At 36.7% G+C, this 22,224-nt stretch overlaps 1 protein-coding gene across 5 annotated transcripts in view; it reads left to right on the plus strand.

Moving 5' to 3' along the window:
- Positions 1 to 225: 225 nt before the first annotated feature.
- Positions 226 to 22,224, plus strand: part of CASP8AP2 (caspase 8 associated protein 2) — a 28,254-nt gene continuing 6,255 nt past the window's right edge. For all 5 annotated transcript variants that reach the window (XM_045057847.1, XM_045057848.1, XM_045057850.1 and 2 more), the window contains exons 1-8: positions 226 to 273; positions 1,986 to 2,068; positions 4,403 to 4,471; positions 9,597 to 9,697; positions 10,243 to 10,317; positions 11,756 to 11,871; positions 15,559 to 17,768; positions 18,381 to 21,507. In XM_045057847.1, coding sequence (XP_044913782.1) covers positions 2,014 to 2,068; positions 4,403 to 4,471; positions 9,597 to 9,697; positions 10,243 to 10,317; positions 11,756 to 11,871; positions 15,559 to 17,768; positions 18,381 to 21,507 — 5,753 coding nt within the window. In that variant the 5' untranslated portion in view covers positions 226 to 273; positions 1,986 to 2,013. The remainder of the gene's footprint in view (positions 274 to 1,985; positions 2,069 to 4,402; positions 4,472 to 9,596; positions 9,698 to 10,242; positions 10,318 to 11,755; positions 11,872 to 15,558; positions 17,769 to 18,380; positions 21,508 to 22,224) is intronic.

Consider the following 22,224-nt stretch of genomic DNA (forward strand, 5'->3'; position numbering starts at 1 on the left):
CCTACTTTCAGACGAACACTGTTTCTCTCTCTCTAAATATAAAATAAATGAACGTCTTTAAAAAAAGATATATACTTTGATTGTATTTAAAAGTAGTAACATAAATTGTGTCTCTTGTGATAGAACCATGACTTTTTCTTTGAGAATGAGTCCAATGATCAGAGTTCTGACTTATTTCTTTCTTTTTTTTTCTTAAGTAAGCTGTATACCCAGCGTGGGGCTTGAACTCATGACCTCGAGATCAAGAGTCAAATGCTTTACCAGCTGAGCCAGGTGCCCCCTGACTTCCTTCTTGCATAAACCACACCTATAAAACATTGCTTATGATTTCCATCCCTCCCTTCCTTTCTTCTTTAATTAAAATGGAGTAAGAATTTAGATACTTGTTTTTTTCTTTTTTTCCTTTTTTAATGTTTTTATTTATTTTTGAAAGAGAGAGGAGAGAGAGAGAGAGAAAGAGAAAGAGAAAGGGAAAGACAGAGCACGATCTGGGCAGAGAGAGAGGGAGACACAGAATCTGAAGCAGGCTCCAGGCCCTGAGCTGTCAGCACAGAGCCTGATGCAGGGCTCAAACTCGTGAATTGTGAGATCATGACCTGGGCTGAAGTCTGATGTTCAACCTACTGAGCCACCCAGGCGCCCCTAGATACTTGTTAATCAGTGTGAGTACAGACTAGGTTTTCTCTTCCATTATTTTGGATTATCTCACCTTCACTTGATTTGACAAGCAATCATGTGTGTATCTTTCTGCTCACCTATGAATCTTTTCAAAGCATTCAGCTTAGTTTTTACTGGAAAAGAACTTCCTTTGGCAATATAATCTTTCATAATACTATTACTTAGAAAAATAAGGAAACCTGCATAATTGGATTTGGTAGTAAATGTGATCTGGCTATCGATAAGCCTATATCTCAGTTGGTAGGAGCAGAAATATACGGGTGCAGGTATTCTTAATGACTGTCCGTATCCACAGTGGCCATAGTTCATTGACCACAGGCATCATTCATCAGACTTTACTGGCAGAATGGAAAATGTCAGATAAGTCAGGTTTTCTTTCTTTCTTTTTTTTTTTTTTTTTAAGCTGTTTTGGATACTTCTGTTGCTTTTTTCTTGCTACAAATAGCACTACATTGAATTTTCCTGTATATATATTTTGTAAACATGTGCTTGTATATCTCTCAGAATGAGTTACTAGATATGATTTGTTGGGTCAAAGATTATGTGCATATAAAAACTTGATAGCTATGGTCAAATTGCCTCCATGGAGTTTGTGCAAGTATATACTTGGGTGATGTATGAGAGTATGTCTTTTGTCACATCTTCACAAACCCTAGTATGGTATCAAATTCTTTACTATTTACCTGTCTTACTCTCTTATTGGTGAAAACACGTATGTCTGGAGTTCCCCAGACTGCTCCCAGGTTTGATGATTTGCTAAGAGGACTCACAGAACTCATGTAGTTGTACTTATTTAGTATGATATTGGCTTATTTTTGTATAAAAATTAATTTGTATTTTGGTCTATTTTATAAAATTAGTATCATTTACTTTGTGACATGGTTTAGCCATAATAAGTAAGCTTAAGCTTTTGGAAAACAGTAGGCACTTTTTTTGAAGTGATGGTAGAGAGTGAACTTATTCATTGTGTCCAAATTTAAAAATTGCTGTTTTTAAAAACGATTTTTTTAAATGTTTATTTTTGAGAGAGAAAGAGAGGGAGACACAGTGCAAGCAAGGCAGGGGCAGAGAGAGAGGGAGACACAGAATCTGAAGCAGGATCCAGGCTCCGAGTTGTCAGCACCGAGCCTGATGTGGGGCTTGAACTCGTGAACTGCAAGATCACGGCCTGGGCCGAAGTAGGACACTTAACCGACTGAGCCACCCAGGTGCCCCTAAAAATTGCTTTTTAACTGAAAGCTAGGTTTATTCTCTGAATTGTGAGGTTGATTTTAACAATGGAAAAATCTTTATATTTCATGCTTTAGATGGCGACTGTCAAAAGGAAATAGGATCATGGCAGCAGATGATGACAATGGTGATGGAACAAGTTTATTTGATGTCTTTTCTGGTAAGACCTGTCTTTCTGAACTGTCTAAGTGTATTTAATTGCAAAATCATTTATTCTCATTGAAAACACTATCATCAACTCTTTCTTCCCACACATAAATGAATTAACGTAGTAAGGTGCCTGGCAAATAGGAAATGTTTAGTAAATGTGAGCTTTCTTATTATTACAGGGCTTTTAAGCCTCTCAAATATAATGAAATTAACAACTTTGTCAATATGAGTGGTAATGATATTTATTTTTCTATCCAAAGAAATATAAAATAGGTATTTGTTACTCTTGAGTAAGTTGAATACATTATGGTCCTTTACTCCCAAATACTTAAGTGTGTATTTCATAAGAAAAACTTGGGTTTTTTAATATAAGAACAGCACAATTATCAAAATTTCAGTAAATTTAACATTGATATAATACTTTCATTTAATCTGCTATTTTTGTTCCTGTTTTACCAGGTAACCCCAACATTTTCTTTATTATTATGATTGGATTTTAATCTATCATTTTAATACTTTTAGTTTTTCTCATCTTTTTTTGTTCCTTCTGATTTTCTTACCTTCTTTCAAATGTTGAATATATTTTAGAATTTCATTCTAATTTATATATTAGCTTTTTGGGCTACAACACCTCTTTGCATTATTTTTTAGTGGCTGCTTAAGGGATTGGAGTATACCTCTTTAACATTTTGTAGTCTACTTCCTAGTATTGTACTTTTTCACCTAAGATGTAGAATCTTGTATGTATAGTTTTATTTAACCTTCATCCATCCTTTTATGTTAAAGATGTCATAAACCTCATGATACAGAGCTTCAATTTTTACTTTATATCATTCTACGTATCTTTAAAAACTTAAGAGGAATTAAAAGAAATTAAGAAAAATTTGTTATTTATATTTACTCTGTTATTTATCGTTTCTAGTCCTAGTATCCTCTAATAGCTTTTCAGTATCATTTTCCTCCCCATTCTCTCTTTTCCTCTTGGACTGCAGATATACAGTATATGAGAACTTTTGATATTACTAAGGTTACTAAGACATTTGTTGTTGTTTATTTGTTTTAAATCTTTTTCTCTCTATTCTTCAGATTGGGTAATTTTTATTGATTTACCTTCAAGTTCACTGGCTCTACTGTTAAGCACCTTCAGTGAAAATTTTTTTCTTTTTTTTTTTTGCATTAGATATTGCACTTTTCAGTTTTAGGATTTTCATTCTTTGTTTGTTTTAGTTTGTTATTTTTTATTTATTTAATTTTAGTAATCTCTACATCCATTGTGGGGCCCAAACTCATGACCCCAAAATCAAGAGTTGCACTCCACCAACTGAGGCTGCCAGGCATCCCTCATTCTTTGTTTTAATGGTTTCTGTTTCTCTGCCAAGATTTCCTATGTAGTAATTTTGGACTGCATTCTGGATGCTCAATTCTGTTATGTTCTAGAGACACTGGATTATGCTATATTGTTTTTACTTTTAGCAAGTATTTAACTTGGCTGAACTTAAACTTCTGTCTTACCTGTAGTGGATAGCAGCTGAAAATCTGTTCAGATATTTTAGCTTTAACTGGACATTTTGGAGTTCTCACCTTTACTTATGTAGTTTGGAGGTCACTTGGAGATTTGGGCACATATTGGGGAATATTCTTTCTGGATTTTCTTTCTTAGTTTCTAGTTGCTGTTATCATTCCCCATTTTTTTTCTGTCATTATTCAAGCTTTTAGGACCAGAGGTTTCCATCTAAGCTTTCACTGCTCATTGTGGCTCCAACTAGGGCTTATCCTTCTACAAAAAATTTTAATAAAGGGGGATAGGGAATGCATACAAGACTGTTTTCTCCTTTCAGGTGTTGTCTCCCATTCAGTTTTTGCCCTCTTTGGATTGTTTTTAGATTTTCAGATTGCCTTTTTTTTTTTCTTATTTAATTGAGGTATAATTATACTTATAACATCCTATTAGTTTCAGGAATACAACATAATGATTCAGTATTTGTATATAATGTGAAATGATCACCACAATGATAGTCTAGTGGCAGAGCATTTGACTACAGATAGCTTTTAATAATTTGCTTAGAGTTTATAGTTGTTATCAGCAGGAGGATTGGTCTGATAGAACCACTCTGCAATTATTGGAATTGGAACCTTCTCACAAGTTTGTTTTTGAAAGTGAGTTTTTAAGTCTAAATCTTATGTAATAGAGTCATTGAGATCTTTCTATTTATAAGGATGTTTAAAAATTGTAAACAATTGTGTTTTTTGGTATAAGACTAATAAAGTCTCTGTCTTTTCCTGGATTAGAAAAACTTCACTAACTGCATAAAGTCAGTTTTAATTATCTTTGATTTTCCTGCAGCTTCTCCTCTTAAAAATAATGATGAAGGTTCTTTGGACATATATGCTGGGTTGGACAGTGCTGTTTCTGGTATGTAAATTCTAAAATAAAGTTTCATTTTCTTTGGTCAGTGTATTGGAAGTATTTATTTTGTTGTTGCCAGTTCTTTGAGTAATACATAGTTCCTGAACAATTTGCCCATTCTTTGAAATGGTTATACTTAGGTAATTATTTTTTTGACCAAAGTTTGATCACTAAAACAAATTAGCACTCAGTTTTGCTATTCACCTAGGTCTTAGATTTTTTTTTTAAAAATTTTTTTTTTTTCAACGTTTTTATTTATTTTTGGGACAGAGAGAGACAGAGCATGAACGGGGGAGGGGCAGAGAGAGAGGGAGACACAGAATCGGAAACAGGCTCCAGGCTCCGAGCCATCAGCCCAGAGCCTGATGCGGGGCTCGAACTCACGGACCGCGAGATCGTGACCTGGCTGAAGTCGGACGCTTAACCGACTGCGCCACCCAGGCGCCCCCCTAGGTCTTAGATTTAACTGGACCTAGAGCAGGTATATTTTGTACATTGAAATGCAGCTGCTGGTGGGGTCTATACTGCTCATACTGTCATGGCTTACATATTAGAACTTTTGAAAAGGGTAGTTACTATAAATGTTTTCAAATGTATCAGTAAGAGGTGCCTGGGTGACTCAATTGGTTGGACATCCAACTTTGGTTCAGGTCATGATCTCGTGGCTTGTGAGTTCGAGCCCTGCATTGTGAGTTTGAGGCCCTGTCAGGCCTCTATGCTGACAGGTCAGAGCCTGGAGCCTGTTTCAGATTCTGATCTCCCTCTCTCTCTCTGCCCTTCCCCCATTTGTGCTTGCTCGCTTGCTGGCGCGCTCTCTCTCTCTCTCTCTCTCTCTCTCTCTCTGTCTCGCTCTCTCTCTCAAAAATAAACATTAAACAAACAAACAAACAAATGTATCAGTAAGAGTGGTATGGAGAGAGTCTAATGACCTATCCAAATTAGAAACCTTTCCATAATCAAATCTCTCAAAGCTTTGAACAAATATGGTCCTCACATCTGATTTGTTGTCGTAAGTATTTTAGGTAAATTGGCTTTCCAACCAATCAGTATAGATTTGGATGAAATGCAGGAGATGTAGAAATATATAGCCCTTTGATTTGCAGTGGACACAACATCAAAAAGCTTGACACATATTTTCTTTTAAAAAATTTTTTTTTCAACGTTTTTATTTATTTTTGGGACAGAGAGAGACAGAGCATGAATGGGGGAGGGGCAGAGAGAGAGGGAGACACAGAATCGGAAACAGGCTCCAGGCTCCGAGCCATCAGCCCAGAGCCTGACGCGGGGCTCGAACTCACGGACCGCGAGATCGTGACCTGGCTGAAGTCGGACGCTTAACCGACTGCGCCACCCAGGCGCCCCACATATTTTCTATTTTCCCCACCTTTATTGAGATATAGTTAACATGTAACATTGTGTAAGTTTAAGTATTGATTTGATACACTTATATGTTGCAAAATGATTACCACTTTAGCCTTAGCTAAATTATGTGACATAATTACCTGCATCAATTATGTGACATAATTACCATCTCTCTTTTGTGGTGAGAACATTTAAGATCTATTCTCTTAGCAACTTTTAAGTATGTAATACACACAGTATGATTAACTATCATCACTCTGCTCTGTTTTAGATCCCTAAACCTTATTTATCTTATAGCTAGAAGTTTATATTCTGGTTTTTTAAAGTTTATTTATTTATTTAGAGAGAGAGCACAAACGAGCATGAGCAGGGGAGGGGCAGAGAGAGAGGGAGAGAGGGAATCCCAAGTAGGCTCTTCCCTGTCAATACTGAGCCTGATGTGGGGCTAGAACTCACAAACCATGAGATCATGACCTGAGCTGAAATCAAGAGTGCTCAACCAACTGAGCCACCCAAGGGCCCCTGGAAGTTCATACTCTTTGATCAATATCTCTTCTGTCACCCCAGCCCCTGGTAACCACTGTTCTAGTCTGTTTCTATGTATTTGGCATTTTTATATTTCACATACAAGTTGGTGTCATGTGCTATTTGTCTTTCTCTTTCTGACTTATTTCAATTAGCATAATGCCTGCAAGGTCTGTCCATGTTAGTGCAAATGGCAGGAGGTCCTTCTTTCTCATGGTTGAATAATAACCCATTGTATACATATGCCACATCTCTTTTAACCATCTGTTAATGAACACTTAGGTTGTTTCCATATGTTGGCTATTATGAATAATGCTGCAGTGAACATGGGTGTGCAGATATCTCTTTGAGATCCTGGTTTGTTTGTTTTTTTTAAGTTTTTATTTATTTATTTTGAGAGAGAGAAAGAGAGGAAAAGAGAGAAATTGAGTGGGGAAGGGGCAGAGAGGGCGGGGACAGAGGATCTGAAGTGGGCTCTGCACTGACAGCAAAAACCCTATACGGGGCTCAAACCCATGAACTGTGAGATCATATTTATGACCCTATTACATATTAGGTTCAAGCATACAACATAATTATTCAGTATTTGTATATAATGTGAAATGATCACCATAGTAATAGTCTAGTGGTAGAGCATTTGATTACAGATAGCTTTCTGTACACTGCAGAGAGCCTGATGCAGGGCTTGAACCCATGAACCACTTCCACTTGAGCCGAAGTTAGGCGCTTAACCAATTGAGCCACCCAGGTGCCCTAAGATCCTCTTTTTATATCCTTTGGATTAATACCCAGAGGTGGGATTACTGAATCATATTTCTATTTTTAAGTTTTTGAGGAACCTCCATAGTGTTTTCCATTGTAGCTGCACTGGTTTACATTCCCACCAATCTTGCACAAGTATTCTATTTTCTCCACATCCTTGTCAACACTTGTTATCTCATGGTTGTTTTTTGGTTTTTGTTTTTTTTTTAATCGGGGAGGTCTCTGATAACAGGAGTCTTTTTTTTTTTTTAATTTTTTTTTTCAACGTTTATTTATTTTTGGGACAGAGAGAGACAGAGCATGAATGGGGGAGGGGCAGAGAGAGAGGGAGACACAGAATCAGAAACAGGCTCCAGACTCTGAGCCATCAGCCCAGAGCCTGACGCGGGGCTCGAACTCACGGACCGCGAGATTGTGACCTGGCTGAAGTCGGACACTTAACCGACTGCGCCACCCAGGCGCCCCAACAGCAGTCTTTACTGAACATTTACTTACTAAGTGTGGCAAGTGTTAGGTGCTTTTTATTTCTTACTTACTCATTTATTTTATTGAAGTATAGTTGACATACAGTGCTATATTAGTTTCAAGTGTACAAAATAGTGATTTGACAATTCTGTACCTAATGCAGTGCTCATCATGGTAAGTGTAGTTACTATTTGTCACCATACAAAGTTATTACAATATTATTGATTATATTCCCTATTCTATAGCTTTTATCTCCTCTTTTTGGTGATAGCCATTCTAGCAGGTGTAAGGTGTTATCTCATTGTGATTTTGATTTGCATTTCCCTAACAGTTAGTCAGGTTGAGCACTTTTCCATGTTCCTGTTGGCCATTTGTATGTCTTTGGGAAAATGTCTATTCAGTTTCTCTGCCCATTTTTCTGTCAGATTTTTTTTTTCTTTTGCTGTTGAGTGTATGAGTTCTTTATATATTTTGGATATTAACCCTATGTCAGATACTTAATTTGCAAATATTTTCTCCCATTCTGTGGGTTGCCTTTCGCTTTGTTGATGGTTTTCTTTCCTGTGCTGCAGCTTTGTAATTTGATGTAGTCCTACTTGTTATTTTTGCTATTGTTTCCCTTGTTTTTGGTGTCAAATCCAGAAAATCTTTGCCAAGACTGATGTCTAGGAGCTTACCCCCTTCCTTTTTTTTTTCCCTAAGACTTTTTGGGTCTCACATTGAACTCCCATTTGGAATGCAAGCTGGTGCAGCCACTCTGGAAAACAGTATGGAGGTTCCACAAAAAACTAAAAATAGAACTACCTTACGGGCCAGCAATTGTACTACTAGGCATTTATCCACGGGGTACAGGTGTGCTGTTTCGATGGGACACATGCACCCTCATGTTTATAGCAGCACTATCAACAATAGCCAAAGTATGGAAAGAGCCCAAGTGTCCATTGATGGATGAATGGATAAAGAATATCTGGTATATATATACAATGGAGTATTACTTGGCAATCAAAAAGAATTTGCAACTACGTGGCTGGAACTGGAGGGTATTATGCTAAGTGAAATTAGTCAGAGAAAGACACAAATCATATGACTTCATTCATATGAGGACTTTAAGAAACAAAACAGATGAACCTAAGGGAAGGGAAACAAAAATAATATAAAAACAGGGAGGGGGACAAAACAGAAGAGACTCATAAATATGGAGAACAAACTGAGGGTTACTGGAGGGGTTGTGGAGGGAGGATGGGCTAAATGGGTAAGGGGCACTAAGGAATCTACTCCTGAAATCATTGTTGATGATATATCCTAACTAATTTGGATGTAAATTAAAAAAAAAAAACAAAAAACATTTGGAGTTGATTTTTGTGCATGGAGTAAGATAGGGGTCCAGTTTTCTCAATACCATTTATGGAAAGAGCTTATCTATTCCCCATTGTATATTCTTAGCTTGTCTGTCATACATAAATTTACTGTATTTATTTCTGGGTTCTGTATTCTCCATTGATCTGTATATCTGTTTTTATGCCAATAGCATACAGTTTTGATTACTATAGCTTTGTATTATAATTAGAGATCAGGAAATGTGATGCCTACAGCTTTGGTCTTCTTTTTCAAGATAGCTTTTTTTTTTTTTTTAATTTAAAAAAAAAATTTTTTTTTTAAGTGTTTGTTTATTTTTGAGACAGAGAGAGACAGAGCATGAACGGGGGAGGGTCAGAGAGAGAGGGAGACACAGAATCTGAAACAGGCTCCAGGCTCTGAGCGGTCAGCACAGAGCCCAACGCAGGGCTCGAACCCACAAACCGCGAGATCATGACCTGAGCCGAAGTGGGACACTTAACCGACTGAGCCACCCAGGCGCCCCAAGATAGCTTTTTTATTTGCAGTCTTGTCATTTCATACGAATTTTAGGATTGTTATTTCTATTTCTGTGAAAAATCACATTGGAATTCTGATAGGGATTGCATTGAATCTCAAAGTACATGTTTTAATTTAAGGTCTTTTTGTATGTTTCTTTTAGACAGTGCTTCCAAATCGTGTGTACCATCCAGAAATTGTTTGGATTTATATGAAGAAATCCTGACTGAAGAAGGAACTGCAAAGGAGGCAACATATAATGATGTATGGGTTGCCAGAATTAAGGACAGAGTTATTTTAACCTTTTGTAGCTTCTGAAGTGCAGACATCAGCTTATTATTAAACATTCTGTGTTGAAGAAATAGCTCTTAGTCTAAAAGAATATTTAAGTTTCTGTCTTCAGATCTGCTTTTTAAAATCGTTTCTGAATGTTTGTCTAAATTTAGTTATAATTTGCTTGATTAAATTTAAGCGAATATATAAAATCTCAACAGGCAGTCAGTATGATAAAACATTTTATCTTTTCATGATTTGTACTAAGTTATAAAATGTCCCAAGACTTAATTCAGATGAATTTCTTTCTACCTTATTTGAATTTTAAGGTCTGGTGATTGAATGTGAAACTTAACAAGATGTGTTTCGGTTGAGACAATGTTAAAAACTAGTAGTTTTACTAAATATCTGTTAGTAGAAATAGACCTTGTCTATCCTTCGTAGGGGTTGATTTTCTAAATTTTAAAATATTCTGAAGTGTCATATAAGCTAAGAAAATAATTTAGGATGATGCTTAATCTTTTTATATCTTACAGTTGCAAGTAGAATATGGTAAATGTCAGCTGCAAATGAAAGAACTGATGAAAAAGTTTAAAGAAATACAGACACAGGTAGGATTATAATGAGTATTTTTGCCTCTCTGTTTTCTTTTACTGCTCCAGTCATTGAAGGGAAGTTCTATTGAGGCCCTAGGGCCTTTTGTGTTATTTTAAAATCAAAATGTAATAATTTTTTTTGTTAGAAATTAAAATGCTTAAGTGTTGGCAGTTTATAAGGAAATTCTTCTTTTTAGTGTTAAATGATATAGCAAATGTGCAAAAACATGCATTATTTTCTGTGTCACTGAAAATGATATTGGAAAACTGATTTGTTAAATGGCACTGGCATAAAAATCTGTTACACTAGTTAACAAATAATAGAACATTAATGGAGATGATACCAGGTATTTTTTTTTTGTTTTTTTTGTTAATTTATTTTGAGAGAGAGAACACAAGTTGGGAGGGGCAGAGAGAGAGAAGGAGGGAGAGAGTGGGAGAATTCTAAGCAGGCCCTGTTCTATCAGTGTGGAGCCCAATATGGGGTTTGAACCCATGAACTGTGAGATCATGGCATGAGCCGAAATCAAGAGTTGGACACTTTGAGTGACTGAGCCACCCAGGAGCCCCGATACCAGGTGTTTTAAAAGGGAATGGTTTGAGGAGCAAAGATTTAGAATGGCTGTTGGGGGAAGGTGGTGATACCTTCATATTTTTGCAAGAGTGACTTTTTTGGTGAGCATGCTGCAGAATACAGGAATGTCATGTCTTGTTTTGATATTTATTTATTTATTTTTTATTTATTTATTTATTTATTTATTTATTTATTTATTTATTGGTAAAGTTGTTTCTCTTCATTTCCCTTTCCCCCCAAATAACTAGCCAATCCTAAATTCATTCTTTGTTCATTTGAGAATTAGTACATTGTTGTAAGTTAAACGTGAATTGTTAAATATAATAAAGCCTTATCGTTTTTATCTTCAGTTTTCAAGGTAATAACCCAGGCAGAACTTTTTTCTTGTTATTGTCTTTTCATTTTGAACCTGGCTTTTTTTTTTTTAATGTTTATTTATTTTGAGAGAGAGAGCATGTGCACGCAGGTGTGTATGGGAGGGGCAGAGAGAGAGGGGGAGAGAGAATCCCAAGCAGGTTCCATGCTCAGTGCAGTGTCTTATCTCATGACTGCGAGATCACAACCTGAGCCAATATCAAGACTTGGGTGCTTAACTGACAGCCACCCAGGTGCCCCTTGATCCATGTTTTAAGTAGTTTCACTTGAAATGGCCTTTGTTTGGTGTCTGTTATCTTTGAATCTCAGCTGTATAATGAACATAATAGTACTTCTTTCTCATAGGACTTTTTTTGGAATCACACAAGATAAAAAAAGTGATGCCTGGCTTGCAGTTAGAGCATTCAGTAAACATTAGCTGTATTATATAAGTAAAAGTTTAATAATCCTGTAGACCTATGCTTTATTTATATATATACTTTAAATATATTTTATGATGTTTAGAATTTCAGCTTAAAAAATGAAAACCAGTCTCTTAAGAAGAATATTTCAGCACTTATCAAAACTGCTAGAGTGGAAATAAATCGCAAGGATGAAGAAATAAATAATCTTCACCAAAGGTATAATTGAGGGGTGTGGATCTGTTTATGAATTACATGGCTGTTGATATGTGGAATTTTTTTTTATTTTTTTTTTTAAATTTTTTAACGTTTATTTATTTTTGAGACAGAGAGAGACAGAGCATGAACGAGGGAGGGTCAGAAAGAGGGAGACACAGAATCTGAAACAGGCTCCAGGCTCTGAGCTGTCAGCACAGAGCCTGACGCGGGGCTCGAACTCACGGACCGCGAGATCATGACCTGAGCTGAAGTCGGCCGCTTAACCGACTGAGCCACCCAGGCGCCCCGATATGTGGAATATTTTAAACTTTTGAGTGGAAAGATGAAAATCATGCATTTTATTAAGTCTTTAAGGTTTTACTATGACTAATATTCTCTCTCTTTTTAAAATTTTGGTTGGGGGCAGTATTTTCCGGAGAATTTCATGTTTCCTTCCCTTGCATAGTCAAACCTCCAAAGCAGTTATCTAAACTTGCTGTTTTCATTTTATGTTTCTACTCACTCTTGACCCCCTTTCACTCTGACTTCTGCCTCCATTGGTACACCCAGATAGCTGTCATTTTGCTCAACGGTGACTGCCTCTAAGTCTATCAAATAGTTTTGATTTCTCATTTTAACTACCCTCACACATTATATGACATAATTGACCTTTTCTTGAAAACAGTCTCTTGATTTGGCTTTCATGATTCTTAATTTTCTTCCTAACTTGAGGTTTATTCTTCTGTACTTGACTAGGTTGGAATTCTTAAAACTCAGACCTGTGTCTTTTCCTTTCTCTGTCAGTATATTCATTTGAAGTAATCTCACTCCTACTACATCAGTTCCATTTATATAGAAATAACTACTTCACATCTATACAGAATTTTCAAAATTACCTCATTCAAAATGGAATTTATGATCAAACCTCTTCAGTTGTATCTTACTCAGTGGGTTCTCCATCATTTATTCAGCTGGTGTAAACCAGAGACCTAGGGGTAGACTGGCCATTTAATTTATCGCCCACACCAGGACCCTTTTGAGAGTAGAAGGGCATACTATTAATAATTGCACTGAGATTACTTGGCAAACTGGGACACATAGTCACCGTGCCTAGAAGCCGTCATTGACCCTTACCTCTCTAATCATCCCTCAGACCTAATTCGTTACCATGTTCTGCTGATTTTTATGTCTTTATAATCTCTCAAATTACTCATTTCTCAATTCATTTCATCATTGTTACCTATCAACTCTCATCTGGCAGTAGTCTTTGTGCTGGTATTTCTGCATCCATTCTTGCTCTTTTCCACCTCTGGTTCATCTCTTCTCAGTGTAAAAGCCCCACACAGGACACTTTTTAAACCACACTGAACATCTCACTATCATAGAATTACTCCATCCTACCCTCTTTCTTAATTAAAATATATCAATGGATTCTCATTGTTCTTAGGATAAAAGATCATAAATCTGAACGTGGCCCACAAGACTCTTCCCAATATGGTTCTAAACTACTTTTCAGGCCCTGCCTTTAGTGTTTACCTTTGCCCTAGGCATCATAGCTCTGGAATTTCTGCATTCTTTTGGTTCCTCTGATGTACCATGAGCTCTGCCTTTGCCACCTGTTTCCCATCCACCACTTGCTAAAAACCAACCTATCCTCAGGTCTTTTTCACAGGGGTATTAGTCTGTTATTCCTCTTACACTTAGAATTTTTAAAGTCATTAATGGGGTTACTTGTTTAGTATCTTTCTCTTTCTAATCTCCCTGTTATCTCTGTTAAGAGCTCTGTGGGTTAGAATTATCTTTTAGTATCTATCTTTTCACTAAACTATAAGCTTCATGGGAGCAGTGACCATGTCTGTGTATCTTCACCATTTTATCAAGCACTTAGGTCAGAGTTTGGCGCATGGCAGATGGTCAATAAATGATTGACAGGTGAATGAAGGTAATTTTATATGTAGACTGTGTGATACTGTAAAGCACTTTAGTCCTTTTGGAAATGAAGATGGCTGTGTGTTTACTAAACTAAATCGCACCAGTGCAGCTAGTATGATTGCTTCCTGAAATGTTGGGGAAATTTTATACATATTTAAATCTTTTAGCGGATAGTTGTGATGTTTTAACAGGGTGGAGAGAGAAACTGGGTGAATAAATGATGAGACTTATGTCATTAGATTGATTCATGTGGTTATACCTTATCTAATAAACATTCTGCCAGTTATTTTCACTTTTTAATTGTGACCTGTATCGGGTATTCTACTGGTTATCATTTGGCTGAAACCTCACGTTTAATAGAAAACATATAAATAATGTAAGGTGAAAATTTAAGAGTATAAATTCTGGAAAGTGTGTAATGTAAAGGTTTGTTTTAAATAAAACTTTTTTTTTTTTTAAGTTTATTTAACTAATCTGTACACCCAATGTGAGGCTCAAACTCATGACCCCAAGATCAAGAGTCACATTCTCTTCCAACTGAGCGAGCCAGGCTCCCCCTAAAACTTTTGATAGTATTTTATCTATCTAGCATGCACATGCTGGGGAGGGGCAGAGAGGGAGAGAGAAAATCCTAAGCAGGCTCTGTGCTGTCAGTGCAGAGCCCGTTGTGGGGCTCGATCCCACGAACCGTGAGATCATGATCTGAGCTGATATAAAGAGCTAGATGTTTGACTGGGCCACTGAGGCACCCCCAAATTTCCCTTTTTTATAGGGATACTAGTTATAGTGGATTAGGGCTCACCCTAGTGACCTCTCTTTAACTTGATTCCCCTCTGTAAAGACCCTCTCCTCAAAGTCACATTGTAAGATACTGGGAGTTAGGACTTAAACATATGAATTTTGGGGAGAACATAACTTAACCCATTATAAGATCCATGTAAGATCTGTATATTGTTTTAGGTTGTATATTTCCCATATCCTCTTTTGTTTAATTAAAATCTCCCCTTATTCTCCTGAGTCTTTTAAATTTTGGTGTTCTCTGTACATTTAGTACTGATTAGGATTAGATTTATGGAGATTTAGAGAAGTTATGGAAGTTCACGAAGATGGACTGAGAACTAAAATGAGCTATTTGCATATTATTGTTAGGAAAACTGCCAGTTTTCTGAAACACTAATATAAAACCCTAAGACTTAGACTTTTTTTGGTTAAATAATAAATACACGCCATTTCCCTAAGAAAGAATCACAACTCTATATTTCTCTTTATTTTTGCATAGTATGTGGCACTTTAAGATGGCTATTGATGCTTTGGTTTACTGTGGGATTGTATGTGAAACAGAAAACCAGGGTAGAGAGCTACGCAGAACTCTATGATTGTGTTGTCTGGCAGCATTTTACTTTTCCTTCTGTTTCAGTTGCACTAGAGTGAGTGAGGGCAAGAAAATAATATTTGTTCTAAAAGAAATGAATCTGTGGTTAGTTTGGCAGTTATCCATCTGTGGTGAGGGAAGTCTGGAAGACCTTGGTAAGGCCTGGGATAGAACAGAGAGGTCCTCTAGTCTTTGTTGAACAAAGCAAATGAAAGGGAGTTCCTTGTTTTGAAAACAGGCCCATTTAGTTGGAAGCTGGTAAGCATCACTCACATCTTTATATGAAGTAAAACAGTTTTGCCAGTGTGGGGACCCCTGAATTTTAAACTGTTTTGCATGTGATTAAAATCTGGATCATTAAAAAGCAATTAACTTTGTTTTTTGTTGTGAATTTCTATCAACAGACTGTCTGAGTTCTCACATTTTCGAAATAATCACAAAACTCTAAGGACACCAGATATAGTTAAAACAAAAGATCTTAAATCCAGATCTCCCCATTTGGATGATTGTGCAAAGACTGATCTCAGAGTGAAAAGTGATGTTTCTAAAGATGTACATCATAGCACTTCACTGCCAAATCCCGAAAAGGAAGGAAAATCACATTGTGAAAAAAAGAGCACTTTGTATTTGTCTCCATTTACTGAAAAACACTGCAACAATGGCATTTGGTCACGTTCCCATTATCAGGTTGGTGAGAGTATCTCAAATGAGGATAATAGAAGAGGGAGAAAAGATATTAGACATAGCCAATATAGCAGAGGAACGGATAGAATACGGAAAGACTTAAATTCTAGTTGTGGTGATAGTGAATCAAGGAACACAGAGGCTAGTCAAAGGCTACAAGGACGTCCTGAGAAATATGGTAAAGGTGAACCAAAGGCTGAAAGTAAAAATTCAAAGTTCAAAAGTAATACAGATACGGATTATAAAAATGAACGCATTAACTCTTGGGAAAAAGAGACCTTTAGAGAAAGGTCATATACTCGAGTAGAATCTCAAAGTGACAAAAAACTAGAAAGACAAAGTGAAAGATCACAAACTATAAATAGAAAAGAACTTAAGTCGCAAGACAAAGAAGAAAGAAAAGTTGATCAGAAACCTAAATCCGTAGTAAAAGACCAGGATCATTGGAGAAGATCTGAACGACCATCACTTACTCATTCCAAGAATGAAATAAAATCTCATAATTCAAGTAAATACCATCTAGAAGAGAGAAGAGGAAGGGAAGATTGTAAAAGAGATAGGGGTGTAAGTAATCATAGTTTTCAAGAAGGAAGATGTCCATCCTTTTTTTCATCCAGCAGAACTCATAAACACACTGACTCCAAAGAATCTGATGCTGTGCACCAGTGGGAAAATACACCTTTAAGAGCAGAACGGCATAGGACTGAAGATAAGAGGAAAAGAGAACGAGAAAGCAAAGAAGAAAATAGGCATATAAGAAATGAAAAAAGAACACCTACAGAACATTTGCAGAAGACTAGCAAAGAAACTAAGAAAACCACTACGAATTTAAAGAGACAGAATGAGCCCAAAAGTGATAAAGGTGAAGTCTCTAACAATGAGGTTTCTGAAGGAGCGGATAATAAAGAGCCTGCAATTAAAGCTGACAGTGGTCCAAATGAAACAAAAAACAAAGACTTAAAGTTGAGTTTTATGGAAAAATTGAACTTAACCCTTTCTCCTGCTAAAAAGCAGCCCGTTTCTCAGGATAACCACCCGAAAATAACCAATATCCCCAAATCCAGTGGCATATGTGATTTGGAGTGCTTGGTTCAGGCGACAACAGTGACATGTGTGTCCTCTGTCAGTGAACATACCGCAGAGGAAACCAAATCAAAGTTATTGGAACCAAAGGATGCTCTTGCAGTTGCATCTGAACCCAGGACCAGTAATCCAGAAAGGAAAATGGAAGGAGAGAGTGTGTTGGTTAAATCTGTTGAGAATACTATGGGTTGTGATGTGCCCATTTGTGGTACAGAGACTTCCTTCTCAGCACCTGTGGAAATGGAACAAACAGAATCCTTGTTTCCATCATCAACAGAAATGGAACAAACCATTAATGGTGCCAGGGAAGCAGTTCCTGTGGCAATGGACATATTACAAACAAATGTTTCTCAAAACTTTGGCTTGGAATTGGATACTAAAAGAAATGTTGATTTAAATTCTTGTAGTGTTTCTGAAGGTATGGAGATGAAGGAGCCTTCTGCAACAAAAGTAGCTGAATCCAGTGACAGCATTTTGCAGCCTTCAGTTGAAGAAACTGAAATTTTGCCAGTAGCCCTTTCAGAAGATGGTAACCCCAAATTTGAGCCTTCTCTTGTAGATACACCATTGGATGAAAGTAAGTCTTGTCATTTGGAGCCTTGCTCACCTAAAGAGACACAAGAATCTTCACTTCAGCAGTCTGCGATAGTGGACAACAGAATGGAAATCAGTGAAACAAACTCAGTATATAATGATGATGAGAATTCAGTTTTGAGCATTGACCTCAATCACCTGAGGCCTATTCCAGAAGCCATCAGTCCTCTGAATAGTCCAGTGAGACCTGTAGCAAAAGTTCTTAGACTGGAAAGCCCATCTCAAGTTTCATTATGTAATAACAGTCATAAAGGTAATAGTTTATATTATGTTCTATAACTTTTTGTGAGATTGTAAAATATATAAGAAGAATTAGTGCTTTTTCTTTTTTCTTTTTTGATAACATAGTTAACATATTGTTCAGACCCCTGTTAATTAGAGAGGTACATCGAGCCTTTAATCTAAATTTAGATAACTCTATTTTTACAAACAAGGGAGTGGTAGGACAGGTTGTTTCAAATACTCTTTGCTTGCTTTCAGATATATTTTTTATTCCAAAGCCATCATCAAATGGTATAGAGTAGGTGATCCTAACATGAAGTAAAGATACCTGACTGGTTGGTTGATGGTTATCCAAATGACCAAACCACACCATCACTGAGTACCAACTGAGGCCAGGAAAGACATAGGATGTGATTAAGTATTAAACATTAACATACTACTAAGAAAAAAAAAGCTATTAAAAATGGTGACAAAAGACATATGACATGATTAAATATTAGGCATTAACATTCCACTAAAAGAAAAAAGCTATTAAAATAGTGAGTTGCCTCAGTACTTAAGTTTTTGTTATATTTAGTATGGAAATGTCAAATGACTAGAACTCAGTTGTCATGTGACTATAATACACTTTTCTCTTCCACAGATATATTTCCACCAGATTCGGCTCAATCTACCTCTAAGAGCAAGTCTGATCTCAATAAGGAAAATCAAAAGCCAGTTTGCAAATCTGACAAATTTACAGATGCAGACTACCATAAGAATTCATCTTTAGATGAATTGGAAGAAGGAGAAATTATAAGCGACAGTGAAAAATCTAAACCACAAGAAAATTTTGAAAAAAGTGCCAAACCTAGAACTTCTACTGAAGTCCAGAATGCAAAAAGTAACCCAGGAAGTAGGAAAAGTACTATGCACTTGGGTAAAGACAGTAGGAAAACATCTATAAAAATTCATCAGACCAAAAGCAGATGGAATAATAATAGACAAAGTGAATCTAGCAGATCTTCAAAAACAGAGAGGAAAGATAAGACCATGAGTACCTCCAGCCTGGAAAAAATAGTTCCAATTATTGCTGCACCCTCTTCTGTACGAGAGATTATGCACATGTTACGAATGATAAGAAAACATGTAAGGAAAAATTATATGAAATTCAAGGTAAAATTTTCATTAATACAATTTCATAGAATTATCGAGTCAGCAATTTTGAGTTTTACATCACTAATTAAACACCTTGACTTATCCAAGATCTCAAAGTCAGTGACTACTTTACAGAATAATCTCTGTGATGTTATAGAATCCAAACTTAAGCAAGTTAAAAAGAATGGCATTGTGGATCGTTTGTTTGAACAGCAGCTACCCGATATGAAAAAAAAATTGTGGAAGTTTGTAGAAGAACAGCTGGATTATTTGTTTGGAAAGCTTAAGAAAATCTTAGGAAAGTTTTGTGATTCCATAAACTTTGGCAGTGACAGTGATGAAGGAAAACGTGAAAAGATAAATAAGGAGAAAGCACAATATTCAAATTGTCAGAAGGGGAATGTGGACAACTCCAGCAAAGAAATGCTGAAAGAGAAATCCCCCAAATTGGAAGATTCTGTTAATCATAAGTCTGCACTTGGATGTAAAAAACCTGAGGAAAAACCTCAAGATAATTTCAGTATTAACACAGTAAAGCGTGACATTAAAAAAAGTTCTAACACTTGCTTTGATAACATTAAGAACTCTCAGTCTGAAGAACGCTCCTTGGAACCAAACTGTCCCAGCATCCCAAAGCCAGGAAAAATGGAAGGCAGCACCATAGAGGATGCACAAACATCCCAGCATGCAGCTTTGAAGCCAGAACGCAGTTTCGAGATTCTTACTGAACAGCAAGCATCTAGCCTTACTTTTAATTTAGTGAGCGATGCACAGATGGGTGAAATATTCAAAAGTTTGTTACAGGGTTCTGATCTTTTGGATAACAGTGTTAATTGTAATGAAAAAAGTGAGTGGGAGTTAAAGACTCCAGAAAAACAGCTGCTGGAGAGTCTTAAGTGCGAATCTATACCAACTTGTACAACTGACGAGCTGGTTTCAGGGGTGGTTTCTCCATGTCCTAAAATGATTAGTGATGACAATTGGTCATTATTGTCATCTGAGAAAGGTCCATCTTTGTCTTCAGGACTTTCTTTGCCAGTTCATCCTGATGTGTTGGATGAAAGTTGTATGTTTGAAGTGTCCACTAATATAGCTTTGAGTAAAGATAATGGATGTAGTTCAGAAAAGAGCAAGCCCTGCATTTCCTCCATACTTCTTGAAGATCTCGCAGTCTCTTTAACAGTACCATCACCTCTGAAGTCAGATGGTCATCTCAGTTTCTTAAAGCCTGAAGTTTTGTCTAGTTCAACTCCTGAAGAAGTTATTAGTGCCCATTTTAGTGAAGATGCCTTACTTGAAGAAGAGGATGCATCTGAACAAGATATTCATTTAGCTCTGGAGTCTGATAATTCGAGCAGCAAATCAAGTTGTTCTTCATCATGGACAAGTCGGTCTGTTACTCCAGGCTTTCAGTACCACCCCAACCTACCCATGCATGCTGTCATAATGGAAAAGTCCAATGATCATTTCATTGTGAAAATACGGCGTGCTGCACCATCTACCTCCCCTAGTCTTAAACAGAATATGGTGGCTGACGAGTCACTGGCATCGTTGCCCAGAGTGGAAAAAGAAGCAGATAAAGCAGTGGAGAAAGAATATGTTTCATGTCAGGATGGAGTTTTTAAATCTGTGGAGGAATTAAATTCCAACAACAATGTTGACAGCAGTAAATCAGCTCATGAAGAACAGGACTGTATGATACAAACACAGGTTCCTGATATATACGAATTTCTTAAAGATGCTTCAGGTAAAGTGAGTCATGGTAATGAAGTGGCTGATGAGTGTTTCAAGTTGCATCAAGTATGGGAACCAAAAGTACCTGAAAGCATTGAAGAATTGCCTCCAATGGAAGAAATTCCACATTCTGTTGAGGATCATCTTCCAGACACATATATAGACCTCACAAAAGATCCAGTCACTGAGACCAAAAACTTGGGGGAATTCATAGAAGTAACAGTTTTAAATATTGATCAGTTGGGATGCTCTGAAGGCAATTTGGATCAGAATGCTCAAATACTAGATGATATGCAGCCTGATACTGTAGATGCTTTCATTGATTTGACACAAGAAGTTTCAAGTGAGAGTAAAAATGAGAGTAACCATCCTGCTTTAGGTGTTGAGCGCTTGGAATGTCAGGTGATATGTGTAGATGAAGATAACTGTAAGGAAGGAAAGGTGCAAGTGGCAAACGGGCCTTTGGAATGCATTGTTGAGAAAGCCTGTATCGATTTGACCTCAGAACCTCCCAGTTCATGTGAAGTAAAAAAGGATGACTTAAAACCAGAGTCGGCATCAAATTCTGATAGTTCAGTGTTGCCTGGGACTTTGGATAATGCTCCTAAAAAGAGAAAAAAACTTTCTGATCTAAATCATTCTCATAAAAAACAGAGAAAGGAAACAGACTTAACCAGTAGGGAAAAGACTAAGAAAATTACCCATGATTCTTCTGAGAATGGTGAAGCTCACCGAAAGAAAGCCAGTAAGAAAAAGGCCCCTGCAGTGACTAAAGATCCCTCATCGTTGAAGTCAAGCCCAGGGATCGAGGAGCTGTCAGCAACTGCCACTTCTCCTATAAGCCTTTCTGCAAAGAATGTTATTAAAAAGAAGGGAGAAATTATAGTTTTATGGACAAGGTAAGAATCTTGAGACTTTTAAGTCACCAGGAAATTTTGAGAGGCCAGGCATCTGTTCTGTCATGTCATCATAGTTTTATCCCATCCTAAAATAAGGCAAGTGAGGACTGACTTCAAAAGTGGCCAAAGTTGGTAAAGGATGCATTCTAGAGTGCAGTCCAGCTGTAGTATAGAACAGTTTAGAGCAGTGGCTCTTAACCAGGTATGTGCATTAGCACCATGGGCATAACTTTTCACTGTTCTTTAAAAAAAATTTTTTTAACTTTCAGTTAAAAATTCTTTGTAAGGAACTGGTATAACCACATTTTAGAAAGGAAGAATGACAGGTGGTGAAACGGGCAAAAAGTGCATTTGTAATTTGAGTTTTCCCCTAAACTAGGAGTTTCGAAAAAGTTTCATCAATTGCTTGTCCTCTTGACTTTCATGTAAACTTTTTAAGAAATGGAGATTTAAAGGTGACTACATTTGTGAACCATTGGACTAGAGGTTCATGCTCTCCAGACTTAACTAGAGTGCATAATGAGGGAAACTGAATCATGTTGAAATTGGTGACCAGTTTTGTTTATTTTACTTATTTAGTTTAATTTGTTTTATTCTATTTAATTAATTGCATTTAATTTTTAAAAATATATTTATTTTGATAGGGAGAACATGCATGTGCAAGTGGGGGGGGGGCAGAGGGAGAGAGGGAAGTGGAATGTGGGGACATGCACGTTT

The sequence above is a fragment of the Felis catus genome, chromosome B2 (assembly GCF_018350175.1).
Source record: "Felis catus isolate Fca126 chromosome B2, F.catus_Fca126_mat1.0, whole genome shotgun sequence".
Classification (NCBI taxonomy): domain Eukaryota; kingdom Metazoa; phylum Chordata; class Mammalia; order Carnivora; family Felidae; genus Felis; species Felis catus.